General features: G+C 37.9%; 2 protein-coding genes across 5 annotated transcripts in view; both read right to left on the reverse strand.

The window, feature by feature from the left end:
• Positions 1–17,679, reverse strand: part of LOC121962023 (glucosidase 2 subunit beta-like) — a 154,857-nt gene extending 137,178 nt beyond the window's left edge. For all 3 annotated transcript variants that reach the window (XM_042512195.1, XM_042512194.1, XM_042512196.1), the window contains exons 1-6: positions 17,494–17,679; positions 16,972–17,088; positions 13,860–13,955; positions 10,529–10,586; positions 9,442–9,559; positions 1,038–1,167 (exon numbers count right to left, since the gene is read on the reverse strand). In XM_042512195.1, the coding sequence (XP_042368129.1) occupies positions 1,038–1,167; positions 9,442–9,559; positions 10,529–10,586; positions 13,860–13,955; positions 16,972–17,088; positions 17,494–17,575 (601 nt within the window). In that variant the 5' untranslated portion in view covers positions 17,576–17,679. The remainder of the gene's footprint in view (positions 1–1,037; positions 1,168–9,441; positions 9,560–10,528; positions 10,587–13,859; positions 13,956–16,971; positions 17,089–17,493) is intronic.
• Positions 17,680–19,237: 1,558 nt separating this feature from the next.
• On the reverse strand, positions 19,238–21,138 carry LOC121962024 (doublesex- and mab-3-related transcription factor A1-like). Of its 2 annotated transcripts, XM_042512199.1 has the most exons (3): positions 20,613–21,138; positions 19,763–20,094; positions 19,396–19,649 (listed from the first exon to the last, which is right to left on the reverse strand). In XM_042512199.1, the coding sequence occupies exons 1-3, from the start codon at positions 21,088–21,090 to the stop codon at positions 19,491–19,493; spliced, it is 969 nt and encodes a 322-aa protein (XP_042368133.1). In that variant the 5' UTR covers positions 21,091–21,138; the 3' UTR covers positions 19,396–19,490. The 2 variants fall into 2 exon arrangements, with proteins under 2 accessions (XP_042368132.1, XP_042368133.1); XM_042512198.1 differs by having other exon boundaries at positions 19,238–20,094.
• Between the last annotated feature and the right edge of the window lie 2,108 nt (positions 21,139–23,246).

Consider the following 23,246-nt stretch of genomic DNA (forward strand, 5'->3'; position numbering starts at 1 on the left):
AAATAATAACATCAAAATTATTTAGTGTCTGAAAAAAATCACACAGTATTTTAAAATGATTAGAATCTTGAAATTATGACGTACTATCTTGAAATTATCCTTTAGTATCTCAAAATTATTCATATGACTTAGTATGTTAAAATTATTCATGTGTATCTTAAAATAATGAGATAATATACTATGATAATCACTTATCTCAAAATAATGACTTAGTATCTCAAAATGAGTTAGCAATTTAAAAGTACGACTCCGTATTGTTTCTTATCATTTTTGAAATACGAAGTCATTATTTTGAAAAAGTTTCTCATTAAAATAACAAACAGGATTTTTTTTTTCCTCACACTTGCGTAAATGGGTTTCATGAAGTTTCAGATCTGTGTTAAAGGCGAGAGTTTTTGTCGATCATTACAAATAGGATTTTTCTTTTTTTTCTGCGTCAATCTATAACTCGGAAACTTTGAGCTAATTTACCTCCAATAATCTCTATCCCCTGCCGACTTAACGCGCACACACGTAATGACTCTAAATCCTTATGGACTTCGGTGAGAAAATGATTGAGCCCATTTTCTATCCAGCCCCGCGACTTTCTGTACATTCGCATACGCAGGTCTGAACGTCACTTAAATGCCGAGCCAGCTGGTGCTTGGAGCGATAAGGGAATTTTCCTGTGAGTCATAAGCAACTTTTCTCTGAAGGTTTGAGGAACGTGAAAGGAGAGCTGTGGGACTGCAATATGCTGCTGCTCAGCACTCCTCTCTGAGTCCATTTATTTCAATGGCACAGGCATCTGTATTTAACCCTTCCAGCTGTTTCTGATGTCCCACCATTTGTCATCCTGACTATCTGGCCTGAGGAGCTGAGGTCAATTTACTTTTGTTGAATGTAAGGCTGAGCTGAAATAAAACGGAAGCTGCCCTGTGGTGGCTGTAACAATGACCTAACTATATCTACAAACCGGAGCAATTCTGTGGATGGAGCAAATTGCTTTGAATGGACTCAAACCAAATCATGGGAGGTTAAGGTGGCAAAACACTTACTGCTGTCCCCTGCTTCCAGCGCCTTTAATGTTTGCTCTTTGAGTCGGTCGGCCTCGTGCTTCTTCCTTCTGTGCTCCTCTAATTTGATCTGTAGGTCCTCGGCTACCTGCTGAAGCTCTCTGAGCTGCGCCTGACGAGAGACAACGGAGAGACAAATTAAACATCTGCCAGCTGATGCACACTTTCACAACATTCAATTATAATTATAGCACAGTTTGTTAGTAACATGCTGATCTATCAATACAGAATCAGAAAAGGATTTATTGCCACTTGTTTTCACTTACAAGGAAATTGCTTTGGTTTATGGTGCAAACATCAAACTTACAATAAACCTATAATAATAATAATAATAGTAATAAGGCAAAGTACTGCAACACTAAAGAACTTTAATACACATTTTTTTGTCTGATAAAATGATAAATATGTAAAATACAGTTTTGTGCAGATGTGCAAATATAATGGCAATATCCCTGATTTATGCAAAAAATGTACTGAGGTAAGGGGAACACTTTTTCATTGTTTTTGGCAAATGCAATACAATTTAAAAAAACTGGGAGGAGGTTAAAAAAACTATAGAAAATATAATTTCTCTTTACTTGACAAGACACCCATTTTTTTACTAGTTGTATGTACACATATATGTGTATATAGAGAAAATTACTGATAAACATATTGTTAAAAATAAAAAAAGGATGCTTCTCTACTTTTACAGTCTGCACGTAAGGGGCCCAATTAATCTTTTTTGCTGATATTTTCACTAATCAGGGTTCCCACACATTTTTATGGACAAAAGCTTTCTATGACTAATCTTGCCCCACTTGCCCGGCATTTTTACTCTATTAAAACATAATTTCAGCTAGCTGGCATAAATAGAGTGAGAAGGAATGCCGGTAGAAAGAAAAACATGTGATGGTAAATAACACACTGTCACACATCGATGTTACATCGGTGACTACAAAAAATAAATCAGCATATATGTTAAATTATGTTGAAGGCTATCAATGGAGGATTACTGCAATGTCATTACACACAACAAAATCACATGATTTTTGCAAAATTTTCAATGATTTTTACTTATTCCATGACTTTTCCAGGATTTCCATGACCATGGGAATGCTGAATCAATACGGACCTTAAAAAACCTTATTAATCTTAATCCTGATGTTATTTTCTACACAGTCGTGATTATATATTTCTTAGTAGAGCTGCAACAATTAATAAATTAGCTGTAATTTAATAATCGATTAATTGGTTTGTGCAATTTTTTAAGAAAAAAAGTCAAAATTCTCAGCTCCTTAAATGTGAATATTTTCTGGTTTCTTTACTCTTCAGTGACAGTGAACTGAATATCTTTGGGTTACAGACAAAACAAGGCATTTGAAGATGTCATCTGGGGCTTTGGGGAGACACTCATTGACATTTTTCACCATTTCCTGACACTTTAGAGACCAAATGACTAAATCAATTAATGGAGAAAATAATTGGGAATATAACATGAACAGTCATCAGTTATAGTGAAACACCACAAGTCTGCAATTCCAGTGTCGACCAGGATATCTGACCTATAGGCTCAGAAGTATTTATAAAAAGTAGCACCTGAATTGACACAGACAGGTTAGCGGTATCCCTCTCTGTTTTTATCTCCTCCTCTCACCTTATCTCTCTCTATGCATCAGTATATCTACCTCTAGACCACAACCAGCCCGTGTGTTTACAAAAACTTGTGCGACAGCAGTCAAGCCTGCACAATGGACTATTTAAATCACTTGCGTCAGGAGGTGTTGCTGTCACACCAAAAATGACAGCTTTTGACAACCAAGCATAACCTATCATCACTCTCTGTAATAGACCAATTAATATGAAAGCACCGCAGCTCCTTGTTTGTGTGTGTGTGTGTGTGTGTGTGTGTGTGTGTGTGTGTGCCTCCCTCCGATCTCTCCTCAGAGACTCTCATAATGCAGTGATGGATTCTGCTCGGTTCGGACAGGGATGACTACCTTTCTAGGCCACGCTGCTTCTTCAGCCACCTTCAGTTTGCTGCAGTGATTTATGGGCTCCATTTCGAGCGTACGAGAACATATTTACTGGTGATTAACAATCATTACATGTGAAAGAAAGATTCCTTCACAGAAAGTATCGACAATCTATCAATATTACATCAATGTCGTGATATGAGACTAGATATCAATTAGGGGTGAGGATCACCAGAGGCCCTCCTATGTGATATCATTAGGATGCAAAGGTCACGATACAATATTAATGTGATGTTGTTGTTGTAATGTTTTGCAGTATATATATTATATATATACTATATAACATATTGCAATACATTACCCTTTTTAAAAGTAAATTACAGAAAAACTTTTGTTCTTATCTAATGAGATTTTTCAGATCTCACGTCAGTTATTTTAATTGCACGTCAGTTATTTTAATTGCAGCAACATGTATCTGTGGGACTGAAAGTAATTGATTTTTCATCAACTATTGTTTTAACTTTAAAAAGTTAGGGGTGGCCAGTAGCTCAGTTGGTGGGGCAGGGCGGGTGCTATCCTGGCCTCGGTACTTTGCTGCATGTCATCCTCTCTCTTCCCCATTCAACCTTAAAGATTTCCTATCTACAATAAAGGTAAAAGCCACAAAAATAATCCTTTATTAAAAAAAAGTCCTTATGAATCTAGTCAACTTTGAAATTTGAAAGTCGCATGGACACTTACTTTTCTAAGTTAAAACAAATAGTTTGTTTTCACTGTGTGGGCCAGAAAATGTTTAATTTGTATTTGCAATATTAATATTTTTACAAAAGAAATGATACTTGGCTTCCATGTGCTGACATAGTATTGCCACGCAATATATCACGATACTACGATACTATGCTGTATCGATATTTTCCCCCAACCCCAATATTCACCTATATTTTGGATATTCTTGTATCTTAATTACAGTAAAGTGATTGTAATTTTCTGACCTTACCACACTGTTTTATTTTACCCAAGTTGCCATTATATCTATAGTACTTGTAATTATTTTTCCCAAAAAATTATTTTGTAAATATTTAGTGAAAATAACCCTCCAATATTGTCACAGTATCAATATTGAGGTATTTAGCCAAAAATATTGTGATAAATAACCAACTCTACTCCACAGAGTTAAAGTACTATAAAAAACACAAGAGACTAATGCACATCATATTTGTATTTCCATAAACTCAGGGTAACAAAGACATTAGTTGGAAGACAAATATCTGTTTTGTCACATACTAATCTGAAAAAATAAGTAATGTTTTATTTGGTTTGAGTAAAAGTGATTATTTTTCTCTTTTAAAAAGATCAAGGGCTGCTGAATCAGTATGCAGCGTTTGAGATTCTTTTTCCTGCTGTGTTATGTGGGAAAGTTGTAGTACAGTTTGGACAGAAAAAGCACAGCATGTTCCTCTCAAATCCTTACAAAATTCAGACGAAGCTAAAAAAAGAAAAAAATATTTTTTAAAAAGGAATGAGGACTTGCAGATTTTCAGAACTATTCTCCGCTTTAAACTGTATACTTACAGAAAGACAGTCGCAAGCCACCTGTCAGAGGGTTTTATCGAATACCTATTTGTACTGAATACCAATTAGAACAAGCAGTGCTGGCATGCTGCATTCAGCATTCATTGTGTAAAGGCTTCTAATTTGATTAAAAAGTTTCCCAGCATCCTGTTTCTTCACAAGTAGATTATTCTTTAACCCTTGAACTGCAGGAAGAGTTCACTTTTGAGTCATTGTGTAAGGCTTCCCGAGACAAGGCCCCTGAGGTGACCCTGCCGTATCAACAAAGACACACTGAGAGAAGAGGAGCGCAGTGTGCGGCTGGGCGAGGAGGGTCGGGTGACACTTCAGCCTCGATCTGCCAATCAGCCGCCACAGAAAAGAATGCCGAACAAAAAAAAAAGGAACAAAAATGTGCGAGGTGCACACTCAAAGACCATCAGCTGGCAAGTCAGACAGATGTGAGCGTGAATGTGTGATAAAAAGTGGCCTTCGGTCAAAATCTCCGTCGTAAAACAAGTGGCATCTTTTTAACTGTATCTTCCATTACAAGCAGTGCATGTTTTAAACAAGCTTGACATTCTTGATTTGCGGTGCTGTAAAGTGCTTCAAAATACCTTGAAAATAAAGTAATTCCTTACATAATAAATGCAGAAAATACCACAAGGATCGAGTGCAGCCCTGAGAGTCAGAGAACTGTAAAACACCTTTTCAGCTGCCAGTTAGTCCTTCAAATCCCAAATACATATTTAAAAATGACCATAACTGCATGTTGAATAGCACTTGGTTCTTATATTTTTCATGTTTCTGTTTCTAATGCACTGAGAAAAAGGAAAATTATATTTATACAGGGTTCATACATAGTTTTACTAATAAATATCCATGACTTTTCCATGACATTGAGGCCAATCTTAAAGATCATACATTCTCTGTGATGACCATTGATATATATATATATGAACGGGATCAGAACTGGATAATTTAATATTTAATAATAATGATAAAAGGACCTATGTTTTCTAGCTTGGCTTTAGGGAAGGACATACATATTTTAATGGTTGTATTTTGTATTTATTTTACTTCACATTTTTAAAAAGCTGCAGGTTTGGAAGACATGTTTACTTTTGAAAAAAAAAATCATTACAATTTTTTGACTATTTTCAAAGAAAATATTTTGGGTATTTTTTTTTCTTTAAAAGTTTTTAGGAGATTTCAAAGACAAAAATGTCTTTTTTGTAATTAAAAATTGAGTAAAAATGGTGGGGTTTTTTGGTGATTGGTGATTTAAAGCAAAAAAATGCCTTTAAATCACCAATCACCAAAAAAAAAAACACCATTTATCACAACCAAAAACTGTAAAAAAACAGAAATTATTGTTGATTTTTAAAATTTCAGATGGTCCTTAAACACATCATGTGTTATTAGAGGGTTTTGAAACAAAATTTCACAGTCTATTTAGTTTTCAGAAAGTTTTCTGTGCCTGTAAATTGCTATTGCAAATTTCATGACTTTTCCAGGTATTTCTTGAACATACAAACCCTGTTTATATGTGCAACATGCAGCAGATAAGCTAGAGCTGACCACCATGAAACAGTGCAAGGAGAGCAACTTGTATTTCCTAAATGAAGGTAATGCATTACGTAATGAGCCCACTGAACCAGTTAATATAACTAACAAACATCTAAAGAGATCCTCAGCTGCCAAATTTACCAATTTAATTTGAGCTGAACTCCAGGGCTCCGGCTTCTAATTTGGCCTAGTGCTTGTTGAAATGGAGAGCAGAGGAAACTGTGAAGTAGTTCCTTGAAGCTCTGTAAAATGAGCATGTAGATTCAAAATGGGCTTGATCACTCAGGTGCTTGTTTGCTTAAGCTGACTTACCCCCAACCATTGACCCCTACTGCTTAAGAGTGATTGCAAATAAAACAGAGTTACAGCAGAAATCCTGTAATCCAGTAAAAGTTTCTGGCAGGAGAAGAATATGAGATATGACTAGAAACTAGATTTATATAAATGTGAGATTTGAAACATTTGGAATATTGTGTTTGTTTTGCCAAAATGGGAGGACACTCACAAAGAAATGGCATACATTTATCTACTAAAACACAGCGATGGAAGTGAGTCAGTGGCTGGAAAAATGCTTTCTGTCATTTTTTCATCTCACGTTGACATGGCAAAAAAAAACTAACTGCACAGCAGGCTAAGGTTGGTGTTGGAAACTGCACAGCAGACGCCTGTAGCAGCAGATGTCATGTACACGTATGGTCAAAACAATATCATAGAGCACAAGCTGCTCATTTAGAGGCAGGAATTCTCGGAGTGCAGCACGTATGAAAGCAAATTAACCTCAGCGTCCCTATCAATCAAGTGTTTTAGCTAGCGAGCCAGGTAATAACACTGCAGTTACTGAGTGGCAGCACAAGTAGCCAAGATGAAAACTTAATTAAATCTATTGAGAATAACAGAAACAATATCTGCACACAGTAGCTAGAAGCAGAAGCACACTGCTGTGTTTTTATGATCATTTACTGGCATTCTGTCTTAATTTGGAAGCTGACAACAACAAAAGATGAAAAGAGGAGGAAAAAACACAAACACAGGATGCCGGTATTAAATTGCCACCAAATAATACAAATGAATTCACTGAATGCGGTGCAGCTAGAAATGGGTTCACAACATACAGTATATTAATCGGTGCCACAGTTCATGATGCATCACTGGGTTCACCGTGTAAACTGCAGTGGGCTCTGACAAGCCAGTGTTCATTATGAGGGCGACAGGACACACATTGCATCCTGGTGTGTAAGTCAGTAGGTTACAGGTGCTGAATTTTTGTACCATTCACACCATACCAAACTAGGACTGACCCAAATGCTCCTAAACTTCGATTGTTGCCATGGTAATGTCCAATGCTCTGTTTTTCTAAATCACCATCAACACAAAAATCCCACCCTGCTCAGAAATTAAGATATAATAATCCAACATATTTCATCACGCATCAACATTAATTATTAGTTCTTCTCAGACAAAGACATTTTAAGCTTTAATTTACTCAGACAGTTTGAACATGTGACAAAAAAAACAAACTGACAACTTTGTCTTATTAGAAAAAACAGATGGTGACAAAGTTTTTTTTCTTAGTTTGCAGCTGAAAAAAGGTAATAAATCACAATATATGTTATCACAATACTCAAATTTACATCGCAATAATACTGTATCGTGATAATATCATATCGAGGGGCCTCTGGTGATCTCCATCCCTACAATTAGCAGGGGTGTCAAACACACGGCCTGCGTACCAGAACCGGCTGACTAAAGGGTTAAATCTGGCCAACTGGATGACTTTACTAAGTGTGAAAATTGCAGCGAAGTCATTAATATTGTTTCTGAATAAAATGCACTGCTATTCCTATTTGTCCAAACGGATCACTTCCTAAATCTTCTGAGAGGTAACTGGGAAGGCTGGGAAGTATACTTGGTGTGCTCACAGCAACATCCAGTGCACAAAGAATTTAGTATTTGGCAGCACTATCAGACTCATCGCAGTGAAAAATACAACAACTTGCAAAGACAACTGAGAACAGATAAGATAAATGAATTGTTAGCAGGTCTGAGGAAACAGCAGTCTGTTCTTAGTCTTAGCCGAGAGATCAGCAATGCAGCTGTGAGAGCGAGCTGTCTTATTGCTCACAAAATAGCATCAGCAAAAGTCTCATAAGAGAATCCTCTAAGGGTGAGATTGCTGAAAAACTGAGACATATTGTTGAAACGTATTTTTCTTTAGACATCTCAGGCTGTTTGTAACCTGTTTTTGATAAATGAATTGTTTGTTAATTGTTTTCAGAATACAAGCTTCTTGTACTTCTTTGCACTAAAAGAAAGGAAAACATTGGATGGTTTAGTTACCTATAGGTTATTATGCAGTGTTTTAACCCTTTGAAACCTGGACAAATTGGCTTAATTTTTTTATTTAATTTAAAAAAAAAACACGAGTAAAAGGCAATGAGCAACAAAAGGAGAAATGAGCAAGTAATAAGCAAGAAATTAGTAAAAAAAAAAAAAAAAAGGACAAGAAAATTATAAATATTTGCAAAAAACAACAAAACAAAGCAAACAAGTAAAAAAAAATCCTAATAATTATTTCATAATACATTTAAATATATGATGATGATCATTTTAAATATATATTTCCATATCTGGAAACTTTTTTTACCAGCTTTTTTTTTTTTAATTTTTTTTAAATATCTTCTAAATCTACTAATTTCTTGCAGTTTGCAGGATATTTTTTGCCAAGTTGCTCATTGCTTTTTTTCTCTATGTTTTTGAAAGAAATTGAACCAATTTGCTCAAAGTTCAATGATTTTCATACTTGTGAAAAGTATCTGAACGCAGCACAAGAAAAGTGATCTCGCTCCAGGTTTTAGAGGGTTAACTGGTCTGGCTCATTTGAGATCAAATTGGGCTGTATGTGGCCCATACAGTAAATTAATTTGCCACCCCTTCATTTAGTTTGGGTTTTTTGGGGGGGGTTGTTTTTTGATTGTTTTTTTTAATTATTGATTGCAAACAATTTTTGATACTTAAACTATGTTTATAATGTTTGTTTGTCCGAAATTTATTGTCACCTGTTTTCTATTGATCCAGGATTTTAAGTCAAAATATACGGGTCCCCATAGACTCTATATAGTCCATCTAATGAAGCTTGTGTTTATTCTGTGCAGGTCAAGTGAAAAGCAGAGATAAACAAACGAGTGAAAGTCGCTGGTTTTCTCAAAACAAGAACAGGATAAGGCTTTTTAGGGAAAACCCTAATGACTATCCTGTGCTCCTGCTGGATGCCATGCGGCAGTCGTTACCTCAGCAAAATACAGTCAGTGTACCTGTTTCTCCCTCCAGAGCAGCACTCCCTCCTCAATCAGTTGCTGCTTGAGTTGCAAACCCTCGTCCAAGGTCCTCATCTGGCCCTCCACGTATGCTCTCTCTCTCTGTCCCAGATTCCTGGAGGAGAGTGAGCGAGGAGAGAGAGACAGAGAGGATGCACAGTCCCATCATTATCGAGAAAACATCGGCCACCCCTGCTATGGTCATTGAGATGGCGCAATCCAATTTTTAAGGGCCCACAATGCAGCGGGAATCCAAATGGGAAAATAGAAGAGTAAATAAGATGGAGGGGCTGATGCTCTGTGGCTGAACTAAATTGTTTTTGAAGTCTGGCAAACACAATATGAGTGTGGACCTTGTGAAAACATAATGAGATATACTCTGCTTGTATGCGGTTTTGAGGCGAATGGCAGTGAATGAAATAACAGAGGACTGTCAACAAAAGAAGTGGGTTACCGTATCAGAAGTTACATTTACACAGCGGGCTACATTTTTGCAACATAGTATGGTCAATCTCTGCTGTGCAGCTCAGAGATGATGATAAATATGACCTGGCAGTGGTCTGCATTCTTATATGTATCTGCAGACCTATCATGAATGCACCGTGGAAATTATAGCCTAAAGAAAATACATTATCTGCATGGAAAACACCTCTGGATGGGGATGAGAGTACAATTTACAGAGAGTGTAATGAGGTGGGGAGTCAGATCTGTCTTTATCATGCACAAACTCTTCAAAACAATATTATGATGCATATAAGAGCAGGTCTGAGCTACATCAAGTTTTTAAATCATAGTGACACCATGCCCCCTGGTGGCACACTGAATGAGTCACTATCACATAAGTGCAGCTAATCTATCACACTGATGCAATGATAAATACCCTTATTCTGAAGACAACTTGGATTAAGGACATTTTTCTATCAAATCACCCAAAATTCACTGTTTGATACATTTCCCAAATAAAGAAGGACTGCTTGAATATTTATTCATTTAGTGCTGCGTGGGCCTCTAATGCCATATTTTCAAGTCAAAATCTGCATGTGTTATTTTACAAATATTGAATCTCAGTTTTGATTCAACTGACCAGCAAGTGTTCTGGCAGTGAGCGTGGCTGTTGTATTCATCGGAGGCATCACAGCAATCTGGCACGGGACGCAAGAGAAACCAGTCCAATGCACATACAAGAGAACAGAAGAGCATTCAAAATATCAGCAAGGAAAGGTGACGACACATCTTTATTCTAAATGATATTATCAATACATAGTATGGCGGTAAACACACCTTAAAGTTGAAAACAATGCTCAACAAAACACATTATCTGCAACTAAGAATCATTTATAATGTGGAGCGAAGTATCATCACTCACTTGTGCCCTGAAAAAATCTAAAATTTGACCACTACAATCTTTTGCTTACACACACAGCACATGATTTCCATAACCATTTAGTATTGAAAAACAAGACATTACTCAACTCAACAGAAAATTAATAATACCTTTGTGACAGTGGATTCATCATTTCAATAATGCCAAATGCCAAAAATCCACAGATTCTACTTTCTCAAATGTGACAACTTGGTGCTGTTCTTCGTCATATTTAGTTTTTAAAGCTGTAGATGGTAACTTTTATTAAAAAAAATACTTGTTATATTTGCATATTCTTCACAGGTAATCTGTCAAATAAAAAATCATGTCTCTCCGATGGCTGTAATACTTCTAATAGCCTTACCACGAAAACACCTCCTCATATCAGAGGAGTCTGTAACGCAGATGTCAGTCATGTCAATCACTGCTCTTGAATTGTGGTTAAACTACTGTTTAGCTGTAAAATGAGAACGTTTGTGACCCAGCCACCATGTTGGAAACAGTTGAGCCAAAAACTAACCAGCAAAGTGTCTCATTTTACAGCTAAATAGTCCACTAAACTGTGTTTCTGAAAACATCTGAGGGGAGAAATAATCATTTCAGTGAGAGAAACTTGTGTTAAGGAAAAACAAGTGGGAGAAGTTAACCTGATTTTTTCACAGATTTTCTGTCTCGTACTTCTTTCAGAATATAGTGACAGTTTCAGTAAAATTTTTAAGCAACTGTTACCAAGTTACCAACTGTAGCTTTTACTCAAAAAGGTGGTGGGGGTTGGACAAATACATATGAAGAACTACTTTTTTTCCTGAGGAAATAATAATGGCAATTTTTCAGTATTTTCTGACAATTCACAGATGGAATGAAAGCAGTTTATTCAGTTTCTTTTAAGAGATAGATAAGAAGGTTTTTACCGTTCTTATGTCTGTACTGTGAATGTAAGGCTACCTTTGACTGTCACGTAGCTTCGGTTAGCATTAGGGCTGCACAATATGAGAAAAACGTGCAATTTGTGATCATGTTGTTGAATATTGTGAGAACGATAGTACTTATGATAAATAAACATATATTAAAGTGTATGAATGAATAAATGCTTTTATTTTAGTATCATAGGATTATATGACACCTTTGCAACAAGATGCACAATAGTCCATAGTACATGTTTCATTACATGAATATGTTGGCAAAAAAAAAAATCCAAAATCATAATTACAGCTGAACAAATACAAATTTTACAAACCAAAGACATTGAAAAAATCAACATTACATATATATAAATATTTTTTAATTGATAATAATAAAAAAGTAATAATAATAATAAATACATTGGCAAAAAATGGTGTATTCAGTTTTATTCTGTTTTCAGTGTACTGCAAAAAAGTACAACACATTGCTTGTTGAATCAAAAAAATGTAAGTAAATTACTTCAAAAAACATTCTTTCATTTACAAAACTGATCATTGAATTGAACACAAAACACACCAGTAAAAATGAATAATAGTTACATTTTAAAGTGCCCTTTTGTACTGATACTCAAGAAATCCCTGAGTACAATATCCCAGTCTTTCACTATTTGTTGATTATCCAAGTTGACATCGCAGTGACAATAAAAAATGACAAATTGTGCAGCCCTTGATGGCAAAAAGACTTGACAAAGAGGAAAGCAATGAGCTTGGCTTTATCCAAACTAATTAACACATTAAATGTTGTTTGTTTAATCTGTGTAAAATCTGAAGAGCGAAAAAAAAAAGCCATGCTAGCTGTTTCACCGTATCCAGTATGAGCTAAACTGAGCTGAAGCTAGGCTGACTGCTGTAGCCATAATTCTAACAGACAGACATAAGAGTGGCAAAAATCTTCTCTTTTAAGGTTTTAGTCACTTTTCATCCTCCATGAAGATGAGATCTTTGTATCTGTATGATATCTCTCCCTCTTTAGTTCAGAGAGGATGTCTCTTGAGATCAACCACTCATAAAGATCAGCCGCGTGGTGTTTCGTGAGTGCTCAGATCTGCCTTTTGCTCAGATATTTTCACCTCAGAGAGTGGGCACAGTGTGAGGTTTCTCAATTATCCAGAACCCCATTGGTGACCAGTGGACCAGCTTTTACAGCCCAGAAAGGGGAAGCCAGTGAAAATCTCTCCACAACCAGCCGAGGAGGAAAAGTGACGAGGTGTTAGCTATTAAGTGGCGCCACTCAAGGCAGGAAGGTATGAGAAGACAGGTGGGAGAGGAATAAAGGGGGGAGGAAAGGGAGAAGGAGGCTTTGAGAAATATACCACAAGTGCTTTTTCATTCCTTCATTTTTTTTTTTACTCAGGATGGTTGCATGCTGTCTAATGCTGCCAAAAGTGCTGGTGACGGAGAGGAGATGTCAGAAACAAAATGTATTGATTTTATCCAAAGTGGAGAGCTACTAGAGAACAAAAGTGGTTGAGAAGAGGGGGGGGGGGTTGAAAAACTATCTGATTAGGCATAGAGTGTGGCAGATTTTACAAGAAAGGATAAAGGAAAGCCTTGAGGAAAAGGACAGGATGTTTTTTCAAGGAAAACTGTGTGAGGAGAGCCAGCGCGTGTGTTCGACAGCCATGTTTTGTTTGCTGTGTCTACTTCAGCTGTTTGTTTGCACTACAAAAGGAGTGACAGTCTGTACACCAACATGTCAGCTTCTTGACATTATGTAAAATACGAATTCCGGTCCGTGTTTACAAAACACACAGAAAGGTGTAAAGCAAACAGAATCGTATATTTTTTTTTTTTTAAAAAAAGGGACGTGATTCAAACTACACAACAATTAAATTAGTTGCGAGTTATTAAAATAAACTCAGAATCAAACCTTTTCACCGGCTATTCTGAAAGATTCATTTTCTGCAAGAATAAATCTGTTCATCACTGCTGCACTTGAAGCGCAACCCTTTTTGTCCTTGAAAAACGCTGCAGCAGAAAACATTGTTAATCCATCATCTCAACTCAGGTTCTGTAGAGTTTATTAAAGTCGCCTCTCTGGGGAGTATACATTTTATCCAATATAATGCAAAACATATAAAAAGCCTTACCACAGATGCCATCATTGACTCGCGATGATGGGATGTAGTGTGGGCGGAAACCCAGATTGGTGCAGTAGAATCGGCCACGAGGACAGGCTGAGGTGCCTACATGGGGCCAAAGGCAGGGGTCAGTGCTGCATTACAAACTAACTTTCACAAACAAATGAGCCTCATCAAAACTATTTATCAAATATGCATGGAGGCTGATATGACTAACATGTGGTGTGTCCCGTTTCAACAGGCACTCATACAGGTATTGCCAGCGTTTGTATTTGTTATTTTGTGATTTCGTTCTGTTGAAGGGCTTAAATTGAAAGAGTTGCAAAACCTTGCTCTGTCATGGCATAAAGTTTAGAGCTGTTTGCACCATCTCATCTCAAAGTGTCTTATTTTTAGGGAGCAACCCTTTCCCAAACTGCGAGCTGTGAGTTTACTGTTACTTTGTTTTGAATATATTATTATGCATGCTTTAAAAGGGACACTTTTTTGCAATGTTAGGGTGTACTATACTGCATCTTGTTTTAGTGTTATAGGGACAGTTTTATCCAAAAATCAAAGATATACATTTATTCTTATCTATAGTACTGTTGATCACTCTGGATTGTTTTCGTGTGAGTTGCAGTGTTGGAGATATCGGCAGTAGAGATGTCTGCCTTCTTTTTAACATATTGGATTTTGATGGTACTCAGCTTGTGGTGCTAAAAAAAACATCTGAAAAACTCAACAGCGATGTGAGTAGGACATCATGTTCACGTGTCAAGGTGTCACAAACTTGAGCTATCATCCATGGGTAGATGCACTCTTCCTTCTGCCCAAGGATACAGGTGGAGGGTGTAGTTTGGTAAAGAAAATAGTTCCTGCATGGAACTGCTCACAGCAAGGTCTGTGGATTATTTTGAGCAACAAAGTCATGATTTCTGGAAAGAGACACTGCTGTTGAGTTTTTCAAATGTTTGTCTTGAGTGCTTTGAGCACCACAAGAAGAGTGCCATCTAGTGTAATTATACTGGAGAGAAGGCAGACATCTCTACGGCTGATATCTGCATCTCACATCAAAACAATCTAGACTGATAAATAGCACTACAGGTAAAATGTGTATTTGTGAACTGTCCCTTTAATGTACCATATACTCAAGTGTGGTGTAAATTAAATGGAAATTGGATAGTTAATTTGAAGTCTCAGAAATGTTAACCACTATGTTTTACTGTTCCCAATGCATTAGCTTAATATCAAATCTCCAGGGTAGATAAAATTACCAACATGCTTAATTTTAATTCATTCAGCTCTTGCTTTTTACCCCTTTTGTCTGCAGTAAGCAGGGAAGTTCATGGGGGTGCTTATACATGTGTTGCAAACAACGGGGGTTAGATTTATCCCTCTAGTATGGGATGGCATGAAAGCAGCAAATGCAGATCATGTATTTTAGCAGATTGTTTGGTGGTTTACAAAGTCTGTCTATTCACCCTAGTCTTTAAAAACCACTGAACATGCAAAAGTGTGCAGAACAGACAATGGACTTGTTCCATTGCACAGAAATTGTAAGTAACTTCAGTTGTGTAATGACCTCTTTGATTCTAAATGTAAAGGCTAGTTGGTAGTCTGAGTGTGTTTGTGGGACCCATAGATGACGCGGGAGTCCAAGGTTCAAAATTCAGAGCAGTTTTATTTTCTTTGTACAAATCTTTGTTTGCGTGAGAGATTTTGGCTCTGCATGGAGACAAAATGAAAGATTACCAAATTGTTTGCCATAATAAAGATAAATTAAGGGATTAAATTAAAAGTAAATTCACTCACTGAACACACACATCAGGGCTGAGGTCAAAAAGAAGGAAAAAAGGGAGGAAGGTGATTTTCATTATGCAAATATGTCCCCTCACTTCTTTGACTCAAATCTTAGCTCCTCAGAATGTGCAAGGAAGAGGCGGAGGAGGAGAGGACGGAGGCGCTGAAGCTGCCAAATGAGAAACCTTTGTATCATAACTTATAGATAAACACCCTGACACTGTCTAATTTGCAGAAATCATTGTTTTAATGTGACGTTTTAGCACCTTTCTAGTACCGAAACCTCGCATTAAAACAATGACTTTTGCAAGCTGTTCAGTGTGCGGGAGTTTTTGTTGTTGTGTTCTGCTTGCTCTTCTCCTAAACACCTGTTTGAAAATAGATGCACAAAGTTTTCTTTTGTGTTTAAATCTTTGTGTCATCGCGTCAGTCTTATGTCACTTACTTATGACATGCTGTGTCACATGAGGAGGCGAGGCATTTATATGTCACGCCATTTGAAAAAAGACATCTGTGTAGGATACACTTTAGTTTCCTGCTCTAAGCTCCTCTACAAGCTCTCTCCTCACTCTGCATCTCCACAAAATGCATTTAAAGGATTGGAAGCTCCTCCATGATGGCAGAGGGGGAACCATTTCCAGGTCACAGAGGGGAAAGAACGAACGGAGGCTTAAATTATCATAATGAAAAGCACTCATTATCTCTCCTCCCCTTTCCACGCAGGAGCTATCCTCCCTTCCCCAGGTGTGATCATGTGAGATCTTGATGGGGATTTTGACACAACCCAATTAATTTTCTTTTAATTTCTCAAATTCTTTGACAACTGCAACAACTCCTCAATCTTTAAACTCAGCAGCAGTTTAGACAGCTTTTGATCCCCCAAGGACCAAAAGATTTCTAAGGTGATGTTCAGATAAAGAACCTTAAATTAGTTACAAGTTGTTGTTGATGATGATAATGAAAACAAAAAGGATTCATAGATTTTTGTCCCACAAGGAGCAAAAATGACAAGAAATGGCATGACACTTGAATAAAATGTACATAATACATGAATCCATGGCCCAGTTTCATAACAGTAGAGAACAAATATTTAGACCTAACAGTCTGAATAGCATATGCTCGAATTTAAAAAGGGGCCAGTGTGGGTTAGGTAAAGGTGCAGCCTACTAGTTATCCCCACAGTAAACAGTATGTCTGAAAAGTGAAATGAAATGCTATTTTCCCAGAAGTGAAATACAGTGTGCAGTAATTATCAACAGTGCCCAGGTCACAGTAGTGACTCACAGTTTGAGAACATGGGTAAACAGACACCCACTCGCCCTTAGGCTCACTTCTTTACCTGGTTCATCAGAGCCATCTTCACAGTCGCAGTAGTCATCGTTCACCTGCTCAAAGGGGATGATCTTCGACCCGTCGATACACAGAAAGGACTTTCTCTCCCTGTAGAACCGCTTGTCTGTTACAGAATAAACACATTACAGTCTGATGCTTGTTGGTGACCTTGACATGCAGCAAGAAATGCAACCAAACAAAGGAGTGGACTTTGAACAACATTTTGTGCCTGTAATCTTTATCACAGGATGAAAACTCGGTGTTTGAATCCACAGTCTGTTAAATAATCCGACTGGAGCTGTTTAAAATGTCTGGTACTGTAGCTACCACCCTCAATGAGCCTTATATGCTGTGTACATTTATAAAAACCACCTGCAGCGATGGCACCTTCACAGAAACTTGCAACAATCGTCTGTGTTGAAGCTAATGAAGCGCCAAAGTCACAGCACCTTACATCGTTTAATGTGATTTCAAAATTGGATGCTAGCTACTTAGCATTAAGCTAGCTCGAAGGGGACAGGGAACTTACAGGACGAAGATATTCCTCTTATTTTTCGCGAGTCTACAAAAGCACACCAAAAAACAGCGGCGACAACAATGCGGAGGCGCATTTTAAATTGCAGAATTGTAACTTTTCTCCCTCGTACTTGACAAAAAACCCACTCAGTGGTGTTTCAAACTCATGAGAGGCATTCAAGATTTAAACCGGCCATGGTTTGACTTCCTGAAACATGCGGTCTCGTGACGCTTTCGAGGCTTCCTATTGGTTCATATTCAAACGGCACGTGGTTCCTATCGACCAATCATGAGTGAGAACGGTTTTGCTGCAGAAAAAGAAACACACTCGTTTACATTTTCATTTGATTTGTTTTGATTTGATTTTTATTTATTTTGAGTAGTAAGTCATAATCATAAACAATAATAAACATAAAGCAAAAAAAGAGAGCAAAAGAAGTAAAAACTTATTCAATCCCACCGCTTCCCCTTAAGTCATTGGGTTTTAATTAACTATCCTCCTTATCCATTTAAACCTAAACCTAAAATAATTAAATATATACATACACCCACATACTAAAAGTAAATTTGAATGAACATCTTTTAAGTTTGTGCATTTGTAAGAAGTTTATGACGGCCAACTAGTGATGAAAACTGTGACCAAATTGAAGTGAGACCATTCCATACAAAACTCCCACTTGTCTAAGGGACTGTTCGTAATTTATCAGTGTGGTTGCAAAAAGGGGGAGGCATGTCAAATGTTTTTAAAGCGTATTTCAAACAATAAGTTACATGGTAAAATTTGACCCATACAATACATCACTTCAATAATCATCAGCACTCCACTCACTGACTACATTGCAACATTTAACTCTGATTTTTCAATGTTATTTTCATTGACTACATTGTTTTACACTGTTTATTTTTAATTATAGTATGCAATAGGGGAGACTGGGGAAGGTTGCAACACTTTTTGCATTCCGGCTAGTTACTCACAGACTATTTGGACCACACCAACTATATAGCCTATTAAGTACACCTGTCTGATAATAACTTTGTATGATGTTGTCCATATTGTGTGGAGTCATTATACATTTTATCTTATTGGGTTATACATATAGGCTCTAAGGGACTGTTTGTGATTTATGTGATAGAAGAAATATTGCAAAGCAGAACAGGCACTTCTGATCATTTTTTAAGCACAGGGGAGGGAGCTATGTTTTTGATTTAAGTAAAGACATTCAACTTAATTGTTATATATTGTATTTATTTTAAATGCCCTCAAAAACCCAAAACCTGCAGGTTGGTTTTAATTGCATGTTTTCTTTGAAAATTGCCCAAATAACACCATTTATCATAGCCAGAAACTGTGGCATATGGGTATTTATGTTTCAGGGAGCGTCATTAGGTCACACTGCAGCCACAAATAAAGTACTGTCCCTAAGTCAGAATAGGCCTCCGTAAAAGGGGATAAATTCACTATAGTAAAACACAGAATCGATCCAATTGTAAGAAAGGCACATTGTCAGAATATAAAAGGTTAAACATCCTGAATGAATTTCATTAAATGTGTGTTTGAAAGAGAACATTTTATTTTGTATGAATCTAAAAACACTTAATTGTAGACATTTATGTCATGTTATGGGATGAAAAATAGACAGATGGACACACATAAAACAAAGGCACCTTTTAATAGCTTTATTAAAAATAAAAAATCTTATCACTATAAAAAAACAAGTTTAAAAAGAAAAATGTCAGAATGCAGTGATTTTGCTCAGCACTTAAAAGGCGATTTAAGGGTAAATCTGAAAGTCACTTTACAATTAGATTAACTAAACATTTTTTTATTCTCATTTTTCACTGTTAAGTCTTGAGTAAAGCCCTGTGCTGCACAGTGACTCCTTGCTCTGAAGGTAGGAAAGGTCTCGGATCATGCCTGGGAAGGGATATGAGTCCAAAGGTGGACGCAGTGGGAACACTGGCATCAGTCCTGATGTCATGTATGGTGACATAAAACCTGCCATGCCGCCGCTAGCAGAGGAGTAGGCCAGCCGTAGGGGGCTGACACCGAGACGGGGGCTGATTCCGTACAGACTGTCCCCCCCGGCGGCTGTCGGCGGCATGTGGAGCGGGGAGAAGGCAGACTTGTTCCCCAGAGCTCCAAGCGTTCCAGGCAACCCAACAGAAGGCCTGAGTGTGTTTGTGTGATTAGACAGAGACGAGCTATCATTGTCTATTTTGTTCTCTTTGGAGCTCAATACCAGTTCAATGGTTCTGACAATGTCGCCTTTGCACGTTCTCACCATAGACTCCAGGGTGTCCCGTTTCTGATGGGGAAAGATCTTGGTCATGATGTCAGTGGGGTCCCTCTCCAGGCTCAGGTGGTCCCTGGGCTTCTCTGACTCGCTGCCTGACTCCGGATCTGAGGAGAAGAGCGACCTCTGCGGGCTCTCTATGTGGTCTGAGTGCTGATCAAACGCTGGGGATGGACTGTCAGCGCTGAATGAGGTGGTTGTGTCCTTGGTGGGAGACAGATCTTTTTTGTCATTTGGAGAGGGCAGCCGCGGGGTGTGGGGTGCAAAGAGGGGTCGACCCACAAATCCATTATAAAAGTTGTACTTTGACAGCTTGTCATCTGAAATGTGGACAAAAGAAAAACAGGTTGTTTGAAAATACGTGTGTGTGTGTGTGTGTGTTCTGTGTGTAAACTGCCAGCAAGTTACAAATGCTATTTTAGTTTGGGGTAACAGGAATGCAACACCAACTATTATGGTGGCCCTGAGAGTCAAAACACTACAACAATTCAGAAAAACATGTCAGCATTTATGAACATATTACAACATTTCAGAAAACACTTCAGCATTTCATAACATGTTAAAACATTTAAGAAAACACTACATTTTAGAAAACATTTCAATATTTCAGAAAAACACTTAAGCATTTCTTAATTTTTATTGCATGCTGAAAATGTGGTGTTTTCTTAAATGCTGTAGTATTTTCTCAAGGCCACTGCTAACAGCAAATAAACCTTATATAATACCAACATCTGATGTTTAAATTATTAATAATAAAAAACTATTTGTAGTGCAATTCTGTTATATTTGGATCCAAAAAAAACCCAAAATAATCTTCAAAGGAAAACTTCCAACTTACCATCTTTTTGGTTCTCTGATCCAAAAACATCGAAACTGGGAGCTGTTGGAGTGCTGCTGGTAGCTGCTGGCACCCCGGGGCCCACGGGTGACGGCTGAGGGATCCCTGCCTCCCCACCGATCCCCGAGCCGGGATACATGAGCCGGAGCTCCCGGGCCTCGCTCTCCTCCTGCGCCTGTTGCCTCCTCAGCGCCACCTGCGCGGCCATCACGCGCTGCCTCTCTGCTATCAAGGTGCACTTTGCGCACACGCAGTCCCTCCAGCGACAGAAGCGCTTGTGGCCTTTCAGCGCAGAAACCACACCATGGTTTCTGCATCGGGCGCACTTCGGGGTGCGGGGGTATCCCCTCTCCAGCGCGGGGTTACAAGCCCGGAGGAACAGAGGCGGAGGGCGCAGGAGGGAGGGAGGCACCTGCAAGCCGCCGAGAGGGGAGGCGGTGTGCCCGGCCAGGCCAAGCGGTCTGATCCTGCTGTCCATCGCCTGAAGAGTTGCAAAATCTTTAAGTCCACAACAGTCAAGTGTAGTCAGTGGTCTTCTCTCTCTCTCTCTCTGCAGCTGGCTGACCAAACCAGCGCTCCTTAAGTGTCTCCTCTCCAGGTGGTTTGACATGAAATACAACACCCGGTCACACCCCTTTCCGCTCCAGCCTCTTCATTCCCTATCATGTTTATTTGCATCCCGGATGAGTAGTGGTCTAATCTGATGCAACTGAACCAATATGCAGCTGTTTAAGAAAACGCGAGGCCTGCCAAAACCAGATTATGATCTTTAAATGCACTTTAGAGATTGCTGAATACCTCAATAAATCATTTATTTATCTGCACTGAAATTCAAATTAGAACTGAAGTCATGGTTCCTTTCTTGGTAACTATGTTTCATATGCATCACTTCAAAAACATTTTATTTTGTTGAATTAGGTGTTAACCAGTGGCGTTACCAAAAGGGGGGCATGGCTCCCTGATACAACTGCTGGCACCCCAGGAGAAAATAACTGGAGGCCAATTTTACTGTCTTTAAGAGATTGTTGTGCACAGGGCGGGGATTCACTGGTACCAACCATGACAAGATAGCTTGTTGGTAACAGGGCCAAATGTTACTCTGAAATTAGGCAAAACTTTGTCAAGGAAACAACTGGCAAGAGTTGCTTTCAGAGGGGTCCCAATAACCCTTTGAAACCTGGATAAATCATGCTGCGTTCAGATGCCTTTCACAAAGATTTAAACCTTTAAACATGTGCACATTAGTTGATTTCTTTCAAAAACACTGAAAAAAGGCCACCAGCAACTTGGAATGAAATGTTTCATAAATTGAAAAAAAAATTGTAAAAAGTGATGAGAAGATGACCTGAAATTCAACTTAAAAAAAAGTGAGCAAATCATCAGAAAAATATAATAAATAACTAGGGAAAATATTGAGAAAACTATATTTATCATAAACATACAATAAAATTAGGTTACAGAAAAAGAATATATTACCATTTATATTTATTATTTTCATTCTATTTTGTCACTTTTTTCTGGTAATTACCTGTTTTTGTTCTTTTGCTATTCTTTTTTGTGCTAATTTAAGGTCGTTTTTTTTGTAGATTTGCTTCTAATTTCTTGCTAATTTTGGGGCCTTTTCTTGTTAAGTTACTTGTTGCCTTTTTTCTACACTTCACTGAGAAATCAAGCCAATTTTCTCGTTTTGAAGGGTTAAACTCTCACCTCAACATATCCAAATGAAGTGGGTTCTATGGGTACCTCAGGTCTCCCTTTCCCAGGAAATGTTTTGTTCCCTAGGATCAATGTACTGCTTCAAATTTTTAAGGAAAAGGATAACCAGCAAAGTACAATTAATTGCCCATCATGTATAATTACATAAGAATTGGTGTTGAAGTATTTCAGAATGCAATTTGGGGAAAACTAGGCCTACTTTAACACCATTATCAAATTTTTTTAAACGTCAGTTATGGATTTTGGTTTTGGTGTGCCACTCCAACACTGACAAATTTTGGGGGCTCCACTGGTGTTAATAAGAAACCAAAAACAGAGAGACAACATGTTGCCTCAGGTCAGCTACTGTAGATTCAATGAGCCCCCTTGGTTGCCCTACTGAGCAATGAATATTCAGGATCTTTTCAACACAATAGCCCCTAATGGCCAGAAAAGCAACAGGTAATTATCTACCTGGTTATTCTGTTCGACAAATTACCTCGACAAAAGACCCATCTGTCAACAAATACCCAGCAAGATTGGTGGATAACTAATCACACCTTGTCACATGTTTCATTCATTTCTCCGCATTCAAAACGGGATCCAGTTACACGCAACAGATTGCCTTACCGTTATTATTACACAGACAACAACTTAAGCATAATGTGACAAACGCAGTCACCAAGGGAAACATAACTTAAACACGCTCAGTAATGCATTTGCACACACTGTCTTCCTCATCGTTTCTTTTTTCTGTATGCTTGCTATTGAGATGTCATGTGCAAACAGACTCTGAAATGTTATTAATGATAGTACCCTCTGCTATTAGACATCCCTTAATCATCTGTGGGTGTAAGTGAGACATCAGTGGTTTCTCTGGTCTCCCCGCAGTGTGGACTCCACTGGTCTCCCTCTGAATAATGGATGTGGGTTAAAGAG

The sequence above is a fragment of the Plectropomus leopardus genome, chromosome 23 (genome assembly GCF_008729295.1).
Source record: "Plectropomus leopardus isolate mb chromosome 23, YSFRI_Pleo_2.0, whole genome shotgun sequence".
NCBI classification, from domain to species: domain Eukaryota; kingdom Metazoa; phylum Chordata; class Actinopteri; order Perciformes; family Serranidae; genus Plectropomus; species Plectropomus leopardus.